Raw genomic sequence first — 25,138 nt, forward strand, 5'->3', positions numbered from 1 at the left:
GTGTTTACAAGGCAGAAATATTCCTGAGCAGGAGCACTCCGGGACCCATCTGGCTGTTTATCATCCCTCTGCCTCACTGCAGAGCTTCCTATGCACTGCAGCCTGCAGGTCCTCACATAACCCCAGGCTGGGCAGCAGCAGTGATGTGCTGAGCCTGATGATGCCCGTGAACCCTGGAGGAGGAGGAGGAGGAGGCAGAAGAGCTGTGCTGCTCTGCAGAGCATCCCCACACCCATCGCCCCGCATGCGGGAGAGCTGCCAGCAGGCTGCTCCCGGGAGCTGCAGACAGGAAACAGCTCAAGGATCCAAAGGTCTGTTACCAGGCACTGAAAAATCTCCTCTTGGAAGCACTGCCCTCGATTTACACACTCCCAGCAAGCAGCATCTGCCGAGTGCAATAGCTGAGGGTTGTAAAACGGGCTGGTTGCTGTCACCAGGATGGGCATTTGTTTCATCCCAAACACCCCAAACTTAAAATAATGTCCAGAAATGACAACAAAACTGCTGCTCCTGCTGGGGAGCTCAGGGCAGGGCAAGAGCTGCACAAACACAGCTGCTTCTTGGCAAGGGCTGGTTTTCCCCAGAGATCCAGAGTCCACAAAAAGCTTTTTTCATACAGCAGGAAAGGAACTTCCAGGTGGATCCTCCTGCTCTGAGGGCTACTGGAGACACAGAACAGGAAGCCACAAACAGGAGAACCCGAGGCTGCTTCTGCCTTGATTGGGACAGAAGTCCTAGAAAGGCTAAAGATTTCCTCAAATCCAATTTGGCACCCAGCAAGCAGCTAGATTAAAAAAATTGGACAGAAGAGATTTAATGTCTTATCCAGCCCAATCAAAGCAGAAACTGCCAACACTGAGCACTTGGAAGGGACAGAAATGTGGGACTACCTGGAGGGGCAGAGGGGGAAAAGTCTTGAAGAGTTCAAGAGCAGAAAACCTCTCAGACTGAGCCAGCACTGGCAGTGCCTGTGCAGGTCTCACCTAAAGACCAGCTACAAAAACAACATGCAATATTTACCAAGTCATTTTTCATGCTGTCTTTATACTAGCAAGCATTGGAAAAAATGAACCACGGAGAGGAGGAAAAAAAAAAAAAAGCAATAAAAAACACCAGCCATGGAGCAAGTGAGCTCTGTTTTTCTGCCACCAAAAAGGATCTAATCCTCATTCTGATCTCATCCCCGCAGGCCAGAAGTGACTCCTCCAGCAACTTCTGCCCATTCTGGTATGACAGCTCCAATTCTGCAAGACCTATGACGACAGAAACTCTTAAGCCTCTTGTTTAAAGGTCACTGACACTCAATGCAATATTAACTTTATGCCCTGTCACAAAGACACTCCGTGAATGTTGCCACACGTAACTGTTTTTTACTGGAGTCCTTTACTGCAGGTCTGTAATCCTAAACTGATAAATCATTTCCTCTTGCAGATTTTTTTTTTCCTCATCTGCCCTACAGTGAGTTTATAATAATTTATATTGTTTTCCAGCTTTTCCCTGGAGACATTCCATATACAGAAAACAGCACAGCATTGCTACCAAAGCCCGTTTCCCTCCCCTTGCAAGGATTGTTTGAAAGAACAGGGAAAAAAAAATCAAGGCATTGAGAACTAGACTACTGAAAAATGGTATTTGTGTTCAATTAAACTTTGTTTTCCCTATTGGGGGTGTGTTTGGAAGTTAGACAGACACTAAAAATATGTTCTGCAGGAAAGCCTCAAACTGCCCCCTTTGCCCAAAGCATATGGAAACTCCTGTTCCCATTCTCCAACAAACAAAAGCTCACAGAGCCCTAAGTTTTCCTAATATTTCCAAGCAAAAAAGATTCCCTACACAGAAATGTCCCCCCCCCGATTAAAGGGGGCTCTTTGCAGCAGAAAATCAGAGCAAAGCAGCTGTAATTCTTTGAAAGGAAAACAGGACAGAGAACAATCTATAAAAGGCTCTTTGTGGTAATTTATCACACATGTTTATTTCTTTGCATGAAATAGCTTCGGAGCAGAAGCAGAGCCAGATTCCTGTGTTGCTGTCAGAGCCACCAGCACAGATCTGTTTCCATTTCCAATCTTCACTGACATTGGCCAAGACCAAGTCACGAGGCAGAAATCTCCCCTCTGCATTTTAACAACAGGCACAGGCTGACCTTGTTCCCAGAACTGGGAAGCCTTTGCTGGCTGCCCCCTCCTCCCCAAGCCACAGCCCAGGCACCCAGGAGCAGCAGCTTGTTTTGGCTCCACAGCTTGCCATGTGCTTTCATGATACCCTGGGGACTTGTTGCTGGAAAAGAGGCAAAACTCAAGAGGCAAAGCTTTGTGGAGCACTGTCCCAGGCTCTAATCCTCAGAGATCCTGTTTATCCCTGCCTGAGGGTCCCTGCCACCAGATCACACTGTGTCCTGGGAGGTGTCAACACCTGACACCCCACAGGCTGGGATTCAGGGACACCCTGCCAGGAAGCAGCAACCAAAACCTGCCTGGGGTGGCTGAGGACCATGGCACCAGTGGGTCTGACCCATTTCCTGGAGCAGCTCAGGTCACCTGCAGCTGGCAGGAGCAGGGAGTCACCTTGCTGTGACTTGTGCATGCAGCCAGCGCCTGTGGCAGCCAGCCCCAGCTCCCCTGGCACCGGGAGGAGCAGGGCTCATCATCTCCTTGGTAATGAACGTCCTTACAAAGGTCTCTTGAGTGTCCCCTTTCAGCGTTCAGCCCGTCCCCTGCCGGGCACAGGGCGGAGCACAGCACAGCGTGTTCAGGGCACAGCCCATGAGCTTGTCCCTGTGTCCCTCCCTCGCCTGTCCCCAGGGGCCACAGCTGGAAGGAATCCACAAGGCATCACCCTGTGACAGAAGAAGATGGTTCTTGACACAGCAAGTGCAGCTTGCAGGCAGAGTGGTAAAGCTGTGAGCTGCCAACAGCCAACATCCAGCTGGTTCTAACAGGCAGTAGCACAGCTCTGCTGTGGTGCAGGTAAAGGAGTGTTTCCCTCCCACTTGAGGCTATTTTTAATGACATTCACACGCCTCAGGTACCAAAATGCCTCTGAGCAGCTGCACAAGCAGCTACACCTGCCTGTGGATTGGAGAAGTCAGGCCTGAAGCCACCCCAGCTCTTTGCAGAACACGCTGAGGGGATGGGCTCCACCTGAGGCATCTGTGTGGCCTCACAGCATCACTGACTCCTTCAGAGCTCCCCAAGGCTTGGATCTCCTCTTGGAAGAGCTGACCTTTTTCCTGCTGCTGCTCTTCCTTGGCACTGCAGAACTGGCTCACTAATGAGGGCACTAACAAGTGGCTTTGCTCACTTCTGCTGCTAAAAGCCACAGCACACCCAATCTACTCCTGCCCTATCCTGCCCTCACTCCTATCATCACCAGTGGGTCTAAAATAATCTGTGACCCCTTAATAATCACCTAGAGAGACAATAATCAATGCTGGCAGCAGCAGGATGGGAATCCTCTCCTCTCCCACAGCACTACTGATGTGCTCCTCTATGCCTTGCTTTTATTTGAAGCAGGATGACAATTGGCCCACAGTTCCTTGGGGTCACTGCCAAGGCTCCCAGTGAAGAGCACCACATATGAAGGAGAGAGGAACATCTGCACAGAGGTCTGAGAATTTGAATACATGAAAGCAACAGGAGCAGCAAAACCACAGTACACAGAGTGCTCTCTAAAGCCAGCCTCTGCCAAATTTATGTCTCAGGACCTCAGCCAGTGTCTAAGCCCTGTTAAATTAGAGGTAACTTTAACAGGAAGTTTTACTTTAGCAGCAAGTTCAAGGTAGTGCAGTCGAAATCTGAGAGTTTTTAACTACAGCTCAGGGGAAAAAAAAATTTAAAAAAAAATATCAGTGCTTCCCAGGCTTGTTTTCTGGGCGACTTTCCACCCAGCCCTGCTTGAGCCACACTAACAACAATCAGGGTAATGAGGCAGAAAATAAAGCAGTTATTTGGAGAATGATACTGCTTCTGCCTCCAGGCAGAAAGAACCCCAAAACATAGAGATCCAGCTGACAGTTGTTGACCAAAGCTTTCCATACAATCCTGAACATATCCAAGTGGGCTGTGCACACCCAACAGCACAGCATTTCTAAGGAAGCCTGTGAGGGACTCCCACCCTTCTGAAAAGCAAAACCTTTTGTGGTCAAGAAGAACCATGGGGGCAAGATGCACGCTGTGCTTGCAGAAAGCTGGTCATACCCAGCTGCAAGGGTTTGTGCCCTGCTGATTCTTCCTGCACTATGTCAATGCTAAATCCAGTGCAAACACACCTCCAGCCTGTGCCAAGCAGCTGAGCACTGCATGTACAGGCACATTATGAGCCCTAGACAAAAACACTTCCTTTTTTCTCCCCACCTTCACCTGAGATACAAAGGGCAGGTGAAAAAAAAAAAAACAAAACCAACAAAAAACCGATTGGGGAAAACAAGCTTTAGAATAACAACCAAGGACTCGCTCCCAAGGGTGACTGACCCTTTGTACCAAACACAAACACGTGCTATTCAAGCCACAGGCAGAAGATCCACTCTGCTGCTGCCTGCCAGCCCAGCTCACAGCCACAGTGAGGGACAGAGCAGTCAGGTAGTAACTCTTCACTTACCGTGAGTGATGTGAAGGTCATGCACATCCCACCAAAGCCATTCAGAGCCAGGGCAATGAATATCAGCACAGAAAGAGCTGCAACAATAAAAAACCTGCCCTCAGCTCCCACTGGGGTGCAGAGGGAAAGGAGACAGAGCCCTAAAGGCTTTGGTCCTGACATGTGGGAACCTCTGTGGATCCACACCCTCAGGACATGTCACCAGCCATCTCCCCAGCCACACAGACCAGCAGGGACAGGGCTCTCCTCCAAGGCAGCTCAGAGGGGATGGAAGGGTTCCTTTTCTCTAAAGCACAGACTTGCTGATGCAGCTTGTCTGGTGGGTCTCAAAAGGAAGATTGGCTTGAACAAACAATCCAAAGGGTCATTCACCATCTGCTCTTGAGCAGCCAGCTCCATCTACCTCTGCTAAAAAAGCCAATTACACTTTGGGTGCTATTACCTATTTCCCAACCCTGAAAAAGCCAGGAACTGAGTTGGAATTGCTCCTTTACAGGACCTGGCCCTGCCCAAACACAAAATCAAGAGACCTGGGTATCTCAGACGTTTGGCCCTTGCTGCACTCTCCACTTGTTGTGAAACACCAGCCCTCCCCAGAGCCACTTAGCTCCTTCAGCCTGGCTGATTGCTTGGCTTGTGACCCCAGTACAGCACTGGGGGGTGACAGTTTGAACTTTGCTTCCCCAAAAACCCCAAACCAGAGCCCTGCAATGCTCCCAGCTCAGCAGAAAGATGCCAACTTACAGTCTGGGTTACTGGCACCGTACGCAATCAGCACACAGGACACGGCAAAGCAGGCACTGCAAGGGAACCAGAGCCATCAGTTTCTCACAAACAGCCCTACCCACAGTCAATTACAGCTGCTTCCACCTCCTCAGCATCTTGCAGGGCACTTTCTGTAAGAGGGAGGGAAGCTGGCAATTTGGAAAGAAAAATCCAGGGAAATACCCACATCTTACTGGCAAACAAGTATTACAGGCAAGCCTTGCACAAGGGCTGGGGCAGGAACGTTTCCTCCCAGCACTGACACAGCTCTGGCTGGACCCAAATTCCCACTGGTTTTCCAGCACAGTTTTTCCAGCCCTCACCTCAAGGTGACCAAAGGCAGCAGCTTTTGTCCTGAGCCCCAGCACTCAACTCCTCTCTGGTAGGGTCTGACTCAGAGACTTGCCCTGTTTTTCCCACTCTGCCCACAGGCCAGTTTGGTTTCTAACCAAGTTCACCACATTAAAATTGTGACAGTTAAAACAGTGCTGGGGTCCAGTGATCCCAGAAGTCACTAATCCCTCTGTGCCATGACAGAAGCAGTTGACAACCTCGCTGTTTGAGGCAGAAAGCAACACACCACATGGAAGAGAAGGGCCCTGGGAAAGGCAACAGGACATGTTTATCCCTGAGTTAACTCCCCAGCCTGCAAACAATGATGTAACATCTTGGTTTTGTGCCTCTCAGGACATAGGTCCCAGCCCAAGGAGAAAGCTACCCTCCCTGACTCACAAATGACTCTGCTCTTCCTCCAGGCTCCATCTGGACAGGGATCACAGAGCAGCACTGCAGAGCTGAAGTGTGGACACCGAGTCCCAGGCCCTTCCCTTATGGAGCAATCCACTGTGCTGGCTGAAATCACCCCAGAGCTGCTCTGCTGTCCTGTGCACATCCCAGCCCCATCCCTCAGACACTTCCCAAGGCTGCAGGGAGCCCACAGCACCCAGCCAGGGTGGGAGCTGAGCCCTCGGCCCCCCCAGGCCCTGCACACCCACCTGCCCAGCAGCCGCAGCTTGCGGGGGCCGTACTTGTCCATGACAATTCCCAGGGGCAGGGTGATGGCACTGAGCAGGAAGGAGCCAATGGTGAAGGCCAAGTTCAGCATTTCATCCTGGGCGTTGCAGGAAGGCCATTTGTGCTCTGAAGCTGTGCTGTTGTCGAGCTCAGAGATGTTGGTGGTGGTCTCTACACGGGGTGAGAGAGGACAGTGTGTTAGGATGAGATTTAAAATGCTGCAGGGAGGAGGGAAGGGAAAAGCCCTGCTGGGCATATGCCCTCCACAGTGCAGTTTTTATTCTAATCAGTGAGAAATGGAGAAGCAGAGCAGCAGAAGGGTGAGGGAAACCTGATGAGCTCTGCTTTGAACAGGAAAAAGCAGCCATGAGACAGATATCCCATGTAGCAGCAGGGTAAAAACCCAGGGATGGAGATTCATTAATTTATTAAAACAACTATACAGCAAATGGCCTGGCAATTACAGGACACTAAACCCTGCTAAACCCAAAGGGATACAAAAATAAGGTCCTCCTAATCTACAGCTGTCATGTTCTCAGAGATCTTTTCCCTAACAAAACTAACGACAGCTACAGCCAAATCAGTTATTTTGGTTCCAGACACCAGGCTGACAAGGCCTGGCACTGAGCAGCAGCCTGCTCAAATGAAAAGCTTCCTACCCTCACTGCAGGCATCAGGATGAAGAATGGCTCTGCAGCAGCCACCCTGCTTTGACTGTCCTGGCTCTGAAAAATCCTTCCTGGATTTAACTACCCTGTTCCCAGGGGGGCTGGCAGCTCACCTGCCTTCTCTGTTTTTTTAGAGCATCGATGCATCTTTAAGTCCTACCCTGTAATTAGCATTTTCTATTCTTTCAAAATGGGTTTAGGTCACACAGATCAATTATATCCCCAGCTTTCTGTTCTTCTGTTCTTGCCCTTACAAGAGGAACTCTGCATGCAAACTCCCACGCTGAACAGAGCCCACGTTGTGTAACCAAGACAGAAACAGGACAGTTCAAAAAAAAAAAAAAAAAAAAACAAGAAAGGAAAGAAGTTCCCTTTTACTGCCTCATGTCAGCTCTTCTCCTGTTACATGCCTATCCCAAGGCTGCTTACAACTCCTCGAGTGAGCTGTGTGCCTTCAGACTGCCATTAACTCACAGCTCCAGTGCTCTCCAGCTCTCCTCCTCCCAACACTTATCTGGAACCTTTGCTGCTATGACAAAGCACTTGCTCTCATGCTGCTGCTGCAAGCCAGTGATATAAAACACTCTCCTTCTTATTTAATAATTGATCTGACAAAGTTCAGTACTAAAGGAGGAACAGAGGGAAGTCACCGACAGAACCACCAGCACGAAGTGAGGCTGGAGATTCCCAGCGAGCCCAGGCTGGTTTAGTTAATGAGCAGGAATCCCTCATGTGCCAGTGGCTTCCCATTCCCTGCTTGCTGTGGCTGGTGGGGGAGATCCCCATGGCTGCTCTGTGTTAGCTCTGGAGGTGGCACAGCCCCACCTTGCCCCTCCCTCCCTTCTACTCAAACCCCAGATCCTCCACAGTTACTGGTCTCACCCTGGCTCTCCCAGCTGCCCTAAACCACCCTCCCAGCTTTGTGTCCACTGCAAACAAGCCTTGCTCCACCTTCCTGCCTTCAGGTATCAGCAGGAATTCAGGCACTGATATGTGAGGACTTGGAGCTGCCTCTGTCCCCTCCCAGCACTCCAGGGAAGGCTGGGGCATTTCTCCCCATTTACATTGCTCCCATCAGCATCTTTGCTAAGATTGCTTCAAACTGCCTGTGTTCCTTTCCACTGCCATGTGCTCCTGACTGATAACTTAATCTGCCCCTTCTCTTGTGCTGTTAGTCATGGATAGCCAGAGTAAGCAACAAATATCCCCAAAATGTCACATGTGCCACCAGCAGCATCTCCTCTGCACGGAGGGCAGTGCACTGAGGCACTGACCCGAGTCACATCCTTAGAAATCAGTCCTGGACAGACTTTGGGAGCCTGTCTGCAGTTTTCACCCACAGCATCAAGGCTTTTGGGCTCTCCACAAAGATAAATTCATAGGAAACAGATGTGGGTGAGAGGTGAAACTCGGGAAAACAAGGAGGAGGGGGGGAATTGACAAAGTAGTGGCAGTTTCCCTGTGTCAGCACTCTCCAGAGATAGCTCAGCTGATGAGTGGAAGGAGGGTGGAGGAACATGAACAGTGCAGTGACCTTATAACTTCTGCACGTGTTAAAGCCTCAGTAACCCTCCCCACACAGAGATCTCCAAGCAGGAATACTCAGCCTTGAAGGTTGGAGAATACAAATTCCTGTTCATGTTTGGATGTGGTCACTGCTGTGTGTCCCCAAGGAGCTCACACAGCACGCACCATGATGAGTGTGCATGAGGTGAGGACACAGCTCAGAAACAGCAAAGGAATTTGCCCCTCTCTGCACACTGGAAAGCTGGGAATGGGACACCAAACTTCACTCCCTGCCTGTACCAACCACCTTGTTTACAGCTGCTGGGTGCCAGCTCCGAGGAGGGGCCAGGCAACAGCGCTATGTGGAAATACAAATTGTTTGTGAAAATAGAAGCAGCCCCTGAGCAACAAGAGAAGATCCACTGAGGCGTAATGGAAATGATTCCAGCAGCCCTTGGCACCCTGACATCCCCTGATCCTTTGAGCCACCTCCATAAATAGAACATTTTGGAAGGGCTGCAGGTGTGTGCTGCAGGCACAAGGTCCAGCCAAGAGCAGGCTCATCCACGAGCAGGGATTTGGGTGCCAGCAGCTCGTTGGCACAGGACAGCGAGTGGCAGCACAGGACATGCAGCTAGGAGGGGCTTAATGGGCAGAGAACCTGCCTAACTACTCACCTACCTCATGCACCTGGCTACAGCAAACTGCAGCTTCCCCTCAATCACAGCTCAGGTCCCGTTCCAGATCGGTGCGTGCCACACTCCCAGGAGAATCTCCTGTGTGCCTGGCTCCATCTGGAAAACTGCTCTGGGCAAGGACTGGCTCTGTGCCCAAGGTGGTGCCCTCCCCAAATCCTCTTGCCAAGTCCGACTGCATGAAGCACTCGAGGTGTCACACCCGGGCAAGGCAGCAGCACGGGGGCTGTGCTCACTCACTGCTGCCTCACTGACAAGCCAGCAGAAGCTACAAGTCTTTACCAGCAATTACAAGAACATTGCTGCCTATTTTTACAGCACTCCCCACACAAGCAGCAGGATTTCTACTGCCCAATTAGTAGTTCAAGTTACTATTTAAAGAATGACAGCTTAGGTAAGGAGAAGGCTGCCTGGGTAATCATTTATGTCAAGATCATCGCTGGGATTTGTTCAGGCTGGAACATTCAAAGCCATCCTTTCTCCAAGCAGCAGGTCAATCATTAACTGCTCTTCACTGACCTCTTCAAATCCCAGGCACACACACACACCCCACATTACCAGAGGAACGAGTCTGGCTTTTCCAGCAGTGACTGCCATCTCAGATGGCAGAGAGCAGCTTTCCTTTCATCTTATTTCATGGAGCAGACTGAGTCAAACAGGCAAGACACCCCCAGCCACCCTGACAATAGCTCTGTCACAGCCTGCACACTCTCATCTTTCTCCTCTTTTTTTTTAATAGAAGAAAAAAAATGGAGGGAGAAAAAAAAAAGACAGAAATCAAGGGCAAAGAACAGGGAGTATTGGTTTAAAAAAATAGCACACTGAAAGACATGTGCAAACAACTGATTCTGCAGTCTGCCCACATAAGAACATGTTTTCTCTTTTTAGGATGGTGTCATACTTCTGGGAACTGGGAGGAGATGTTCTTGCTTTGTACCACTGCAAAAGCAATTTATTCGGGTTTCCCTGCCCTTCCACTTGGACTTGCAGGACCCCCTCTCTGGGTGCCTGAAAGCTTCATATGACCAAGGCACAGTCCCAGTTAACCTCCCCTTCTCTCCCCAGCTGTGGTTTCATTTTGCAGCTGCTCTCAGCCAGCACCTTCCCACGACAGCTGCTGATCAGCACAGTGTGTTTCCTGTACAAACTGACTATTTACCACCTTCACTCTTTTCCTGTTTACAGCCTCACACGTGCAGCCCTTCCACAAATCCTAGCTGTCATATCTGCCCAGATTGTGAGGGACCTTGAGACTGCAAGTTCCCCACCCAGAGCTCAGATAAATATGGGAAAAGAGCTGTAAGGCAGCACCTTCCCCCTTTGACCACGTCAGGGCTCGTTAACTCACTGTAAGTGAATTAGCTTATCATCCCTTTGGTACTCTGCAGCCCTGTCTTAGAGGAAAGCCCTCTGTGCCCCTTATCTCTGCTCTTTGTGAGCAGATTATCAAGTTCAGGACATTTCTCTTTCTTCAAGCATGTTTCAGACCTAAGCGTTCAGCTTCCCAATCCCAGGAACATCATAGCAAGGCAAGGCCCTGGACTGATCAAATTCCCTCAGAGCTGATAAGGCCCAGAACGGTGATAAAGACTGTGGAGTCAGCACTTGCACGAATAAAAGATGCTGCTTCAGTTGGTTAAAGGCCAAGTAGTAGTGTAGTAAAATTAAAATGGGAACAAAGTGCTACTAGCAGGCTCCTTGTCAGCGAATTTCAAGCATACCTCAGGAGGTGGCCTAGCGGGTACAACCCCCCACTCCAGCCCTGTTGCACAACAGCTCTAAAAATATTTTGTTATTTCGGATTTTTTCCCCTCCAGGTGTCCATCTCCACCCTCATGTTACTGAGTTAAGAGTCCATTGGACCCCACATTTGTCCAATGGGTGAGTAAAATCCAACACGAGGAGCCAAGGGCAAGCAAGGGATTCAACAGGGAGACAAGGAGTCCCTCATGAACTGCAGCACTTTCTGGGCAGCTGCTGTTACCTTCAGAGAAGAGCCTGCAGAAGGGACAAGGTCTAGTTTTGCCTTTCATTGGAAAGCATCACAAAGTACAAGAGCTTATGCTGACAAACTGAAAGCCCTGCCAAGAACCTTTGGCTCATTAGGAAAATTCTATTTTTTTTTTCCCTTTGCAATACTTGCATGCCCACAGCAGCATTAGGAACAACAAGTGCCCAAAGGCTACTAGTCATGATTTGTTTGCACCAGCCTTCCAGCCAAGTTGGCTGCAGGATTCAATAGGTTACACTGAAAAAGGCAACCATTGGGTCACCCTAATGGCAGCAAAGGGAAAACTCAGTTTGGGGCTGGTCATTGAGAGCCTCCACACGCTTGGAGCCAGGAGTCTTCCCCACAAAACTCTTACAGAGAGGACAAAACCAGAGAAAGGAAAGTGAGTCAGCACAGATTATTGCCCCCACAGCTCATCACAAGCCATCACCGAGTTCAGAAGTGATGGCCAGATATTTGAGGACAATGAGAACATTTGACTGCACAAATTTCTTCTCAGGGATTAAGCTTTCTTGCCTCGGGGCACAGGTTGGCCACAGGGAGGGAGCAGTTGCCCCCAGGGCAGCAATTTCACAGCAGTCCAAACATTTGCATCTTCCCTGTGGTGTGTGGGCATGGGCCAAAAAAGCCAGAGGTTGCTGAAGAGGAGTGAGGAACTGAGGTGAACCTCAGTGATCTGGGACAAATTGAAAGCTGTCAAGGCAAAGAGCAGGAGGTGGGCCCCCAGTGAAGCTCTTGTCAGCAGAGCACATCTCAGGAAGCAGACAAGCAAATGCCTGCTCGCAGAGACAGTCAGCATTTGCTTATCAGCTCCTGTGTGCTTTATCTGGGTGGCAGAAAGTCTCCACCTGATGGGTTTAATGTGATCACTTGGCTGTGACAAAGTCTCCCTGATGTGGGGAGAACACAGCAGCCTTGAACTGAAGTCCTGCAGGGTCTCCAGGCACTGGGAGTCTCCCTCACACACAGGAGTGCTCCTGGGGACACGAGTGACAGGGACACGCTCGGGAGCACTGCCCTGAGAGCAGAGCACAGGATGGAGATGGAGCTGCCAAACCGCAGCTGATAAAAGGCTCAAACACGTGCATTTTTGCCAGGTGCACCAACCCAGGCCCTGGTACACAAAGCACGGGAGATAAGCAGCTGATGAATGAGCAAAACCATCAGCTGATGAATGAGCAAAATCATCACATCATTCGCAGGTACCTTTGTCTGGACTTTGTTTCCCCACACCTCAGTTTTCCCCCACTGTTCTCAGCCATCACTCAACCGAGGCTCCGTGCACTGATTTCCAACTCTTTTCTCTACTCTCCACCAGTCCCGATGGGCTGATCCAGTCTCAGCCTCCATCACAGAGCCCAAACTGCCTCTCTTCACTCTGCCCTCCCCTCCTCTGAGCACAGCAAACCCTCAGCCACCACAAACCCACACCACCTTTACCTCGGGCTCCTTTTAACCCCACTGACCACCCAAACACTCTGTGGGGTGCACAATTCTCTCCCTGCCCAGGCTGGAGATAGATGTCCACCTCCAGGCTGTTTTCCCAGGATTACCATTCCCACACCACAGATTTATCTCTCCCTTTCCAGGCTGTGTCTGCAGCAGGGACAGTCACTTCTGGCTGGGGCAGAGGGTAAATCTCAAGCCCTCACAGAAACACAGCCTGGTTTGAGCACATCCTGGGTGCTTGAAGGAGAGGAATGACCAGCAGTATTTAATTCTGCAAATTCTCCTCTACAGCAACACTGGATTGCCCTGATATTATTGCCACCCATGCTCCTTGTTTTCTTACTGCTAAGGACAAAGTTCCTCTTATAAACCCAGGACAGCCTCCCCAAAAATCACCATCCTCCAGAGCTCTTGCAGAGGAAGAGCTCATGGCCAAGTAGAAAAGGCCATCCAGAAAAGTTCTACCCCATCATTAAAGCTCCTTTTCCCAGCCACCCTACAAAACAACAGCACCTACAAGCACACTGCACCATCACAAGGATGCCACTGCCTTTAGGAAGGAGCACAAATCCCTTTCCTTCTCCCCTGGGATCAGCATGGAGCTCAGCCCTCCTCCAACCACTTCCACACCACCCCGCAGCAGGGAACCACACCAGCAAACCTCAGCAGCACCTTACCCCTACACGAGCCCAAAAAATGCTTACCTAGGCCGTAGCACAGGTAGGAATAAAACCCTTCTGCCTTCAGCATGATGAGCAGGGACCCCCAGCCCAGCAGGACGGCAGAGAAGAGCAGGTTCTCGATGATGGCTGTGAACGCCATCCACCAGCGCCGCCGGTGCGCCGTGGCCAGCGTGGGGGCCATGGCTGCCTGGGGGGGTGGCCTCCTCCTTCAGAGCCTCAAAACCTGCAGGGAGCAACAGCCAGTGAGTCCACACCGCATGAAAAGAAACCCGTGGGTTAAGGGATCTCCTCACGAAGTAGCCAGGCAGAGCTGCCTGCTGGGTGGCAGGCACTCGGGTGCAGAACTGGTTTGTGCAGGTGCCAGCTTGCCAAGGGACCTGCAGGGATGGGGGAGGCACAGGTGCCCTTGAAGAGCCCCTGGGGTGCTCACTCAGTGACACAGGGCTCTGCTCAAGGACTCGGTTCCACTGCCCGAGCACCAGGTATGAAAATGCAGCAAACAGCCCAGAGCCTGCTGCCCCTGCACGGGGCAGGCACTGAGGGAATAAATGCCAGGACAGGACCCTGATGTCCCCACTGCCATCAGGCTGGGATGGGGGACACAGCCCCATATCCCAGTGGTGGCTTTAGAGACCCACCAGGTCTGCTCTGCCCCATGCAAAAGCACAGACCTGCTCTGCAAGGTGTGTGAGGGGTCTATAAATGCAGTTTGTCACCAATATATCACCAAGGAGCCCTTTTTGCTGCCTGCCAGGCCAACCAGCTGGGAGACACTGCAGCTCAGTGGCATCTCCAGGCTGCCCCAGATGCTGGAGCTGCATTAACTGTGTCCAGCTCCACTTGTGCCAGTCCCTGGAGCCCGCAGGAGCGAGCAAATTGGGGAACACACCTGGCCAAGGGGACAACCCGACCCTGGGGAGCCCCGAGTGTCACAAGGCAGGTGGCCCTTTTGAGCCAAGCTGAGGCTTTTCCCAGCCCAGGCACATCTCAGGCAGCACTGTGGGGAAAGCAGCTGGCCACACAGCCAGCCAGGGCAGCTGCCCTTACTGGGGACACCCCAGCACCGGGTGCTTTGGCAGGACGGGGGTCTGACCCAGCAGCGATGCCTGGGGGCCAGGGCCCCCTCCCAGCCATAGAAGCCGGTTCAGAGCTCCCCCCCTCACCCACAGCGCAGGCTCGCTGCCCCAGCACAGCCCACAACGCATTTCCTCCATCACCTCCTCCTCCTCTTCCTCATCCCTGCACAGCCCCCTCCCCAGCCCAGCCATCATCCTCTCTGCGACAAGAGCCGCAGCCCGCTGTCCCCGCTGCCAGCGGTCCCCCAGTATCCCCCAGCACAGCCCACTCCCCACATCGCCCCCGCAGCATCCCACACCCCCAAGGAGCCCCGCAGCATCCCCTCCCTCCTCGCCATCCAGCCCCCCACCCACGCTCCCCACTCCATCCGCTCTCCCTCCGCCGCCTGCCACTCCTACGCGCGGATGCCCCAATGCCCCCCACCCTCCCCAGTGCCCCCCTCTCTCTCTCCCATGCACACCCCCAGCAATCCCCGGTGCCGTGCCCCGCTCACCGCCGGTGCCGCGCCCGCTCCGCTCCGCCGCGGTCCCACCCGGGCTTTTTATCCGGCCTCCGAGGCAAAACAGGCGCGCCCGCTGATTGGCCACAGCCTCAGCCAATGGCCGCGCGCGCCGCTGCCGCTGGGGCACGTGCCGGTTCGCGCCCCCCCCACCGCCCCCTCAGGCCCCCGCCTCCGGACCCCCCCCCCCCCCCTCACATCCCCACGGGATCACCCCGGGATCTTAGCCCGGGACCCCCGGGATAGTCCCGATATCCCCCCACGGGATCCCCGATATCTCCTCCCGGGACCTCCCGGTATCTTCTCCTGGGATCCCACAGTACCCCCCGCTCTCTCCCACCGGTATTCCCCGATATCTTCTCCCGATAGCCACCCCATTTCTTCCCCCGGAAACCTCCGATATCTACTCCCCGCTATCCCCCAAGTACCTCTCACACCCAGGTATCCCCTGATATTGTTCTCCTCCGGTACTTGCCGGGAAACCCCCGGTACTCCTGTAGTACGCCTCGATATCCCCCGGGACCCCCTCCCGGTCTGCAGGTACCCCCAGGACCCTCTCACACAAAACCACACACACACAGACCCTCACACACATACACACACACACACACACGGACCCTCACACACACGGACCCTCACACACACGGACCCTCACACACACAGATCCTCACACACACACACAGACCCTCACACACATACACACACACACACATACACAGACATAGACACACACACACGGACCCTCACACACACAGACACAGACCCTCACACACACGGACCCTCACAGACACAGACCCTCACACACACAGATCCTCACACACACACACAGATCCTCACACACACACACAGACCCTCACACACACAGACACACACACACAAACCCACACACACACCCACAGACCCTCACAGAGGCACACACACCCCCGAGCGGTGGTCGGGTCGCCGCCTTCCAGGGCAAAGCCAAAAGCGACAACCCCGGGCTCGGCGGCGGGAGGTGATGCGGCTCCCCCGCCCGGCGCGGCGCGGGGACAGCGGGACCGCCCCGCGGGCTTTGCTGCCGCTCTCCGCCGGTCTCCGCCGGCCCCGGGCGGCAGCCGCGGGAGCCGCACCCGGAGCGGCTGCTGTGAGGGAGGACAGCCCCGCCGGGCACGGGGAGCCGTGTCCGGAACGGCACCCGCGGCATTGCTGTGGGTACGGGCACCGGATCGGTCCTGCGAAGTCTGCCTGTGCTGCTCAAGGAGAGAGACCTGAGAAGCTGCTCCACCCCATTAAAAGGGTATTTTGGGAACAGGCATCCAACGCAACCCGGGGCTGGCCACCCTCACGGCACAGCTGGGCAGGGACAATGAGCCCTTGAGACACCCCAGCCCAGGACACAGCTCATTCAAAGAGTCACAGAAAGGTTTGGGTTGGAAGGAAGCTAAAATATTGTCTCAATCCACCCACCCCCTGGCATGGGCAGGGACACCTTCCACCAGATCAGGTTGGTCCAAGCCCCATCCAACCTGGTCTTGGGCAGTTCCAGGGGTGAGGCAGCCACAGCTTCTATGGGCAACCTGTGCCAGGGCCTCACAGCCAAGAATGTCTTCCCAATATCCCATCTAAGCCTGCCCTCTGTCAGCCATTCCCCCTTGTCCTGTCACTGCATCCCTTGTCCAAAGTCCCTCTCCAGCTCTCTCGGATCCCCTTTAGGCACTGGAAGTGCTATAAAGTTTCCCTGTACTCTTCTCCAGGCTGAACACCCCCAGCTCCCTCAGCCTGTCTATAGCAGAGCTGCTCCAGCCTCTGATCATCATTGTGGCTTCCTCTAGCCTTGCTCCAACACATCCTGTCCTTTTTATGTTGGAATCCTCACACCGGACACAATACTCCAGGTGGCATCTTAGGTGAGCAGAGTAAAGGGGGAAAATCCCCTCACTAAACCTGTTGATCACACTGCTGGGGATACAGCCCAGTTTCATGAAATAAAGTAAAATCATTACAAGCCAGCTTCACATCTGACTTCACCACAACTCTGCCTTCTTTTTTTCTGTTAAATTATTTTTCAGAGCATTCCTCTGAGGTATTTCTAGACCTTCCATAAATCCTTCCCTCAATAGGGAGGTCCTGGCTCAGAGGACGTGGCCATAAATCCCTAGAATCTTTACAGGGGATATTTTCTCGTCCAAAGGAGATGAAAACAGCATTTGTGGAAGGTAAACACCCCAGAGGAAGCAGAGGGCCCCAGACAGACGGACGTGTCCCCACCACTCCATCCCTGTGGTGGGTGGGAATAGGAAACTCCTCGGCCTTGGCTGTGGGAGAGGGATCAAACGTTTCAACAGCTGGAAAGTGGATTTAAGCCAATGCAAACAAACAAACAAAAAGCCCAAAGAAAACAAGACAGCCTGGATTGGTGCCAGGTGTTTAACAGAGGTAGAAGAAGGCTGAGGCAGCACAAGACCCAAGAGACCTCAGCACCCAGACCTGGCTGCTGTGTCCAAGAAACACAAACTGTGACGGGGAGGAGCATGAGGAGGGTTCCAAGGCTGTTTGGGGTCACGGGAACCCTCTGCCTCAGCAAGAGCAGGGAGGGCTCAGTTTTCCTATCCTAGAAGGAGAAAAGCTATCAGGTGATCCGTGGCCAGCTATAAATACCCCAGGGATTGAGTAAACAGCATGGGGAGAAAAAAAATAAAGTGAAGCCGAAGGACAGCACTGACACAGAGACATGTTTTTAGAAACTGGCCAGGAAGGAGTTTAGCTGGGAGGGAGGTGACAGCTCCTGCTCTGGCACAGCCACTGGGCTAAATGATGTGGTGCACCTCACAGGCTTGGGCAGTTTGGGAAAGGAGATGACAGGGCTGACAGGATGACAAGGACAGACCACCATGGGACAGACCCCAGGAACAGCTCCAGCCTCCGCTCCTGCCCCAGCAGAGCACACAGACACCTCTCTGCTTACAGACAGCACCTGCACATGGATCCCTTCCCACTGCCTGCCTTCCAAACACTGCAGCAGCTTTGCAAAGTCAGAAATCCAGCATGGGAAGAGATTCCCCTGCCAGCTCTGCCTTGCAGACCTCCCACACCCAGAGCTAACCCCTGGCACAGGCGATGGAAGCATCCCCAGCAAGCAGACACCAGGGCAGCCACGCTGCAGGAGCGTGCATGGGCAGCCACATGCTGGAAATCTGCAGCTCATTTCCCTTTCACCGCCCAGACACGGCCAAGATGCTTCATCTTCAAGCAGGGGAAACATGCTGGCTCCATGGACAAGGAAGATTCTCCCAGCAGCAGCGTTTTCTCAAACCAGGCGCTGGTTTGAGGCTGTCAGGTTGCTGTCAGCTATTTACATGCTGCACCCAGAGTGAACTGGCTCACGTGACGTTCACTTCTGGCACAGCACTGCTCAGCTCACAGGCTCAAAATATCCATCCCATTAGGGAAAAAAAATGGCTGCTTATAAATCAAATGTGGGACTGTCCCTGCTGCTGTCATAAAATGGTGTCAAAACAAAAGCAAGCCCGTGCAGAACAGGCTGCTGCTCCAGTCCTGCCAGGATGAGCAGTTTTATTTGGATGCCAGAATATTTGGTTTTATAATCACAGCAGCAGATGATCCCACTGCAGGAAAGGGTGCTTTGTGCTGGTTGCAAAACTGGAAGCTTCAGCCACGTCAGACTGTGGGGATTTGGTGTTTTGTGCTGTGGAGAAGCACCCATGGGAAGCAAAAGGGAAAAAGCAAAACCCACTGTGTTTTCTGAAACACTCCAAACCCTGAAGCCCAGCTGAGCAATGCCAGACCAGAAGGATTGATGTGGAGCTCTGCACATGATGTGTGAGGTGCAGGCTGCAGCAGAGGGGCTCTGGACACTCACAGCCCCCTCACATTCCTCCTGCACTCCAGTCCTGGGCTCTGTGCAGGGCTCAGCTCACTGAGTGAGCATTCAGAATTCAACAGAGACAGAAAATCTAAAAAAAATTTTCCCAAATGGAAAGCCTAAGGCTGCTGACAGTTTCCACACTCTGGAGAATATTCCTGGTTATATCTTTGACTCAAAGGGCGGCTGGGAAACCCATCTCCTGAAGGGCATTTAATTTTCATTCTAAGGCTTTCACACCAACTGAAATAACAGAGAAAAAAATACACAAAAACCTTTTACTACTTAGATACATCTAAAACCAGATCACTCTGCAAATCCTCTTTGGCATCTCAGCTGCCTTCACAGCAGGAATGAGGCGTGGGAGGTGGCAGGAGCTTAGGGCACCCGTGGAAATCCCATTTTCCAGGCAACTTCCATCCTTATCAGCACAGCACCAGGTGCACAGGTTGATGGTCACTGCCCAGCTGCCACGTTTGCACAACTGCAGCTTGGAACTGTGTGGAGTTTAAAAGGCTGTCACTACCCCCCGTGTCCTGCCGTGAGCTTTTCCACATGGAAGCAAAGGCAGCCAGGGCCTGCCACAGAAGCCAGAGCCACACAGATAAACCCCTGCAGACCCAGATACCCTTTGAGATAAGCAGCTGAAATTAATTTTCTCTGAAGCTGCTTGTGACAGCCCATCATCTCTCCTCAGCCCAGCTCCACAAAACCTCCCCTTCAGTAAGAAACACCTTTCCAGCAAGAGGCTCCGAGCTACATCAGGGGAATTGGGGCAGGGAAAGGTGAAAACCGATGGGGTGAGACTGGATTTTGTGCATGCATTTCCCAGCACTCAGCAGCCCTGCATTGGGTATGTCCCCAGTGGTGACAGGGGCTTGAGGATGCCACCACAGCATCCAGAGCATCGCTGTCCCCCGGGGCTGTGCAGACACAAGTGGGGCTGGTGGGGCAGCGAGGAGCAGAAAACAGCCCCCAAGCACCACAACCCCACCGGCTGTCCCCGCTGTGGCTCCAGAGCAGAGAGGGTCACCAGGAAGGCTCGATGCTTCTCCAGTTCGCAGCTCGGAGCGGGCTCGGCTCCCCAGGCTGGGGTTGGAGGAGCCCGGTGCTCCCCGGGCGGTGCGGGCTCAGGTGCCCGGAGCGCTGCCCGGCAGCTCCTTGCCGGGGCCGGAGGGCGAATCAGCACCGCTGCTGGCCACGTTCTCGTACTTCGGCTCTTCCTCCGCGGCATCCTTTCCCTTCCTTTCCAGGCTGCCAACTAACTCCGGGCTTTTTCCCTTCTCTGCGGCACCTGCGGTTTCGCTGGCCCCGTCCTGGGCACCGGTGCTTTTTGGCGAGAGAGATGCGAGGAGGAGGGACAGTCTCTTGGCAGCGGGATGCTGCTGCTTGCCCGGGGCTGGCTCGGCAGGAGCCCCCGGCACACTCTCCCTCTGCTTGCAGCTGTTCTCCGAGTCCCTGCGCTGCGCCAGAGCTCGGCGAGGAGGTTTCTGGATGGCCTCCATGCTCCTCCTCACCTTGGGCTCTTCCTTCGCAGCCCACTTGCCCTTCTGCAAGCTGCCCAGACGCTTCAGCACAGCCTGGACCGGTCCCTCACCAGTCCCCTCCGCCTTGGGGTCCTGCCCGGCTGTTCCCACCATCATGTAGATGGTGGTGACATTGGGCTCCTTCCCCTTGGCCTCCCAGCTGCCGCATCTCGCAGCTGCTTCCAGCGCCTCCACTCTCTGGGCCACATGCCTGGTGCTGGACACCACCCTGCGGCGTCCCCCCGGCGTGGCCCGAGGCGATGGCCGGTGGCTTTCGTCCCCCTTGCTGAGGGGCTCGGCGTTCTCGTAGCAATCGCTGGCCGGGCTCTCGCCGGGCGGCTCGGCCGCCGCATCCCCCGGCGGTGGGGTCAGCCTGGATGGGCCCCACGGAGCCTTGGGCTTCCGGCTGGGGCTGGGCGTCTCGGCAGCCCCGAATTTTGTCCCCTCGGCGAAGGACACAGAGGGTCGCTTGGCCTTGGCGATGCTGGAGGTGCGGGGGATGGCGAAGGGCTGCGAGACATCCTCGGAGTCGAAGGCGGACGGGTCCGGGAGCGCCTCGCCAGCGGGGGATGCTCCGTCCTGCAGCTCAGCCCCGCCCAGCAACGGGATGCCTGTGGGACAAGGTGACACGTGTTACAGCTGCCACCCTGCCCGGGGACATAACTGGGGACACTGGGACAGGAGGTGATGCAATAGGACTGTCCCTGGGATCGTTTCCCAAGGAGGAGGTTGTGAAATGGGGTTGCCCCACTGGGCACGTCCCATCGCACGCAGCCAAACACAGCCCTGCAGACAGGAAAACAAGGACAAGGAAATAAACAATGTCTGTGCCAAGCACAGCTCCCCGGGACGGCCAGGATTGACCCCAGAGGTGATCAGGGAGGAGGAGGAGGAGGAGCCATGGGCGTCACCTTCTCTGGGAGGGACGGAGTACTCGGGTCCCTCGTTGTCGGTGTCGAAGGAGGAGAAGGAGCTGTCTGAAACCCACGCAGACGATGGGGGCTCGATGAAGCTGGGGTTGTAGGGGATTTCCATGTCGTGGTGGGAAACTGGGGAAGAGGAGACACCCAGCTGAACTTGAGCACCCCAGGGTGCTCGGGGGAGAGGGGTTTCAGGCTTCTCCCCAGACAGAGAGTGCAGCACTTCTGGGAGAGCTGTGGGCAGCTCTGCTTTGCTCACCTGTGACTTTGGGAAGTTTTGAGGTGCCCAGGTTAAAGCAGGGCATGAGAGCACTGAGGTTGGCCAGCACCCCCTGCACGTGGTGCTTCATCCTGGCCAGCACATCATCATCTGGCACAGCCGCCCTGCAGAGCAGAGATGGACATCAAGGGACACAGGAGATGGGGGTTTGTGTCAAAGGCTGAAAAATGTGAAAAAATACCTGTCTCTGGCATCTGCTGAGCCAGCACCACAGCAGCAGCAGGCGACACAGAGCAGCACCAGCAGGAGAGGGACAAGGATGGCAGCTGCAAGGGCTCCGTGGTCCTTCAAACCTGTGTGAGGAGGTGGGCTGAGTGTGGCATGTCCTGTGGCTGTGACACCTACAGAACAGCCCTGCATGGAGACAGCAGGAGCTGACAACTCCCAGTGGGGCCAGGAGGCACCAGGGTGCATCCCAGCACCGTCCCCAGTGAGGATGTGACCATCCCTTGCCCAGAAATGTGAGGTTAATCTTACTCAGCACACAGTCACCCTGCACAGGGTCACAGGTCCCCCGGGAGCACTGGCAGGGTGAGGAACAATTCACTCCAAAATAGCCCTCAGGACAGGTGTCGTTGCAGCTGGAAGAGAGAGGAGAGGAGGGAAATGCCCCCAGAGAGAGCAAGGCTCCAGCCCAACCCCACTCCCAGCGTTATCCAGATTTTTCCTGGTGTTATTACCTGTCTCCCCAGTAGCCTGCCTGGCAGATGCAAACTCCTGTCACGGGGTCACAGCTCCCTGATGCACACTCAGGGCAGAGGAACTGGCAGCCATCACCAAAGGTGCCCACGGGGCAGGAGCTGTTGCAGCTGCCAAAACAGAGCAAAGCATCAGCGACTGCACCCCAGAGCAGGGACACCCCCAGGGACCAGGGGCCTCACCCTGGGCATACCTGGGTCCTGTCCAGCCAGGGTCACAGCGCAGGCAGGACCCAGTCTGGGGGTCACAGGGCTCCCCGTGCTGGCAGCGGGGACATGGCTGGAGGCAGCCATCCCCATGGAATCCAGGAGCACAGGGATCCTTGCAGAGGGTCCCGGTCCAGCCGGGCTGGCAGGCCAGGCAGAAACCATTCACGGGTGAGCAGGGCTGGCTGTGCTTGCAGCTCCCACAGCTGTGTGGGCAGAGAGGCACTGAGGTCACAACGCCCACCCCTGCACCCCTAAAAAGCATCTTTCACCCCACAAAAAGCAGCTTTCACCCTACAAAAAGCAGCTTTCACCCCACAAAATCATTGAGCATCATTTTGGACCGAGGGGAAATACACAGTGGTGCCTAATGCTCTGTGGTAGCAAGAGGAGAGGAGGGCAGCAGAATCACAGAATGTTCTGAGTTGGGAGGTGCTGCTTTATCACCATGGGGAGTGAGATTAAGGACGACCAGATTTTAGGGTGACACTTTCTGCTGACATTAGCGAGGTGTTTCTTTTGGGCCAACGCTGATGCTGCATCCACCCTGGGATGCTCAAACCCAGGACGAGTCTCCCTACCCAGCCAAAGGGACAGACACAGGCACGGTGCCTTCCCCAAGATCTCTCTGCAGCCCGCTGGATCCCGCGGCTCCCCCATCTCACCTGTGCACGCACTGAGATCCGTATTTCCCTGCCGGGCAGGGCTCCCGGCAGCTCCTGCCCTGGTAGCCGGGCTCGCAGGTGCAGTGGCCGCTGGCGGGACTGCAGGAGCCGTGCCCGCAGTCGCAGCGCCGCTGGCACGCCGGTCCCCAGTAGCCAGCCAGGCACTCGCACTTGCCCGTCTCCTGCGCGCAGGGCGACACATTGCAGGAGCACTTGAAGCTGCACCTCCTGCCCCACCAGCCCGGCTGGCAGCGGCACAGCCCGCTCAGGGGGTCGCACTGCGAGGTGGAGGGGTTGCACTGGCATTGCTTCCTGCAGTTGGGTGCCCACCAGCCCGGCTCGCAGTGGCAGGCGCCGGTCAGGGGGTCGCAGCGGCCGTGGGGGCCGCACTGGCAGGGGAACTGGCAGAGCCCTCCCCAGTGGCTGGGGTCGCAGGTGCAGTGGCCGCTGGCGGGGTCGCAGCGCCCGTTGGGGTGGCACGGGCAGCTCCGCTTGCAGTCGTGGCCCCAGTACTGCTCGGGGCAGCCTGCCAGGGGAAAGGACACGGGCAGGATGGGGAGAAAGAAGCCCGGGAGCCCCCCCGAGCATCCAGCTGGGTTTAAAGGGGGGTGGCAGGGGCTGAGCGCGGGAAGGGCACTCACGGGAGCTGCAGTCTGCTCCGAAGAAGCCGGGTGGGCAGCGGCACAGCCCAGGTTTCACGCACACCTCGCCCTCTCTGCAGGCGTCCTCCCCCTCGCACACAGCTGTTGTGGCAGAAAAGGCACTCAGCTCTCTCCGACCGGGGCTCACACCCCACCTGCCACCCATCCAGCTCCTGCAGGGACAGCGTCCCACTCCATCCCGCGTCCCGCTCCATCCCTCCGGCTCAGCAGCTGGGGCTCCCCTCGGGGCGGAACCCCACTGGCACCGCTCAAGGAAAGCTGCAGGGCTTCCCCAACACTCAGAGGATCTGCCCGGATGAGACCACGCTTTGGGATCCATCCCCATCCATCACTCACCGACCGTGCACGCCCTCCCCTCCTGCCTCCAGCCGGGACAGCACTCCGGGCCGGCCGGGAACCTGCGGGAGAGACCGGGGGGTGTCAGCCAGGGCCGGGGGGACAGGGCGGCTCCATGGCCCCGGCCAAGGCGAAGCGATCCTTGCCCCAGTGCTGAGAAGGCGGCGTGGCCCCCAGGGCAACGCTCCGGAAGGAAACCAGAAAAATAGAAGGAAATTTGGGAGGCTGCAGCCCGAGTGGGCGGCTGGGCTGGGCTGGGCTGCCCGAAGTGCTGGGAATGTCCCCACGGAGCCGTGCCGGGTGTCCCATGCCTTGGGAGAGGCTCAAAGCTTCACCAGCAGTGCAGAAATGAGGCACCGAAGTGAAGGTCATGAAAGGCATCACCATTGCTGGGAGACAACGGGAGTGGCAACAAATTCGGGGGGCATCAGTCCCAAAGCTCTTTGGGGCTTGCCACTGTGATATTTCCCCATGATGAGTTTTGCCATGGGTCCCATATTGCCCCGTTTCCCTGCACTCCGAGGGTGAATGAGAAATAAACCCTGGAGAAGGGATCTGATGCCCCAAATGCCCAGACACGCCCCAGCCACACTCCCTGGCACCTCCCCAGCCTGCACCCACCCCCGTGCCAGGCTGCACATCTCTGTCCATGGAGGAGGGATGGACAGCAACCCTCTGGGGCTGCTGAGAGTCCCCAGGAGATGGCACAGCTGGGGACCCCCGTGGCACTCACCTGCAGACGTTCCTGCCCTCAGGGTCGAGCTCCTGGGCAGAGCTTTGCACCCACAGCCACAGCTGCAGGCAGAGGATGGGCCGGGCGCTCTCCATCCCAGCAGGGCACCAGGGCCCCCGTCCTGGTGGCTCCCCAGCCCCACGCTGGTGTCCCTCTGTCCCGTCTGTCCCGTCCCACCCGCGGGGCGGCCTCTTCCTCCCTCCAGCCTTGGGTTTCTTCCTGAGGAAACGCGGGAGGAGGCGCCCGATCCAGGCGTCAGGGGTGCGGCGGGGAGGGGGAGCAGGGA

At 55.1% G+C, this 25,138-nt stretch overlaps 2 protein-coding genes across 2 annotated transcripts in view; both read right to left on the reverse strand.

Annotated features, from left to right (window-relative positions):
• The window catches only part of SLC43A2 (solute carrier family 43 member 2), a 31,468-nt gene extending 16,479 nt beyond the window's left edge, over positions 1-14,989 (reverse strand). Inside the window, exons 1-5 of the mRNA XM_066563299.1 lie at positions 14,958-14,989; positions 13,409-13,610; positions 6,357-6,546; positions 5,341-5,396; positions 4,597-4,673 (exon numbers count right to left, since the gene is read on the reverse strand). Of these exons, the coding sequence (XP_066419396.1) occupies positions 4,597-4,673; positions 5,341-5,396; positions 6,357-6,546; positions 13,409-13,568 (483 nt within the window). The 5' untranslated portion in view covers positions 13,569-13,610; positions 14,958-14,989. The remainder of the gene's footprint in view (positions 1-4,596; positions 4,674-5,340; positions 5,397-6,356; positions 6,547-13,408; positions 13,611-14,957) is intronic.
• Positions 14,990-19,089: 4,100 nt separating this feature from the next.
• SCARF1 (scavenger receptor class F member 1) lies at positions 19,090-24,947 on the reverse strand. The gene is made up of 11 exons (XM_066563529.1): positions 24,853-24,947; positions 24,120-24,181; positions 23,763-23,864; positions 23,122-23,647; positions 22,444-22,662; positions 22,232-22,360; positions 22,029-22,132; positions 21,733-21,844; positions 21,531-21,655; positions 21,263-21,400; positions 19,090-20,962 (listed from the first exon to the last, which is right to left on the reverse strand). Exons 1-11 carry the CDS (start codon positions 24,945-24,947, stop codon positions 19,956-19,958), a joined length of 2,619 nt encoding a protein of 872 aa, XP_066419626.1. The 3' UTR covers positions 19,090-19,955.
• Positions 24,948-25,138: the final 191 nt, after the last annotated feature.

This window comes from Molothrus aeneus, chromosome 20 (assembly GCF_037042795.1).
Source record: "Molothrus aeneus isolate 106 chromosome 20, BPBGC_Maene_1.0, whole genome shotgun sequence".
NCBI classification, from domain to species: Eukaryota; Metazoa; Chordata; class Aves; order Passeriformes; family Icteridae; genus Molothrus; species Molothrus aeneus.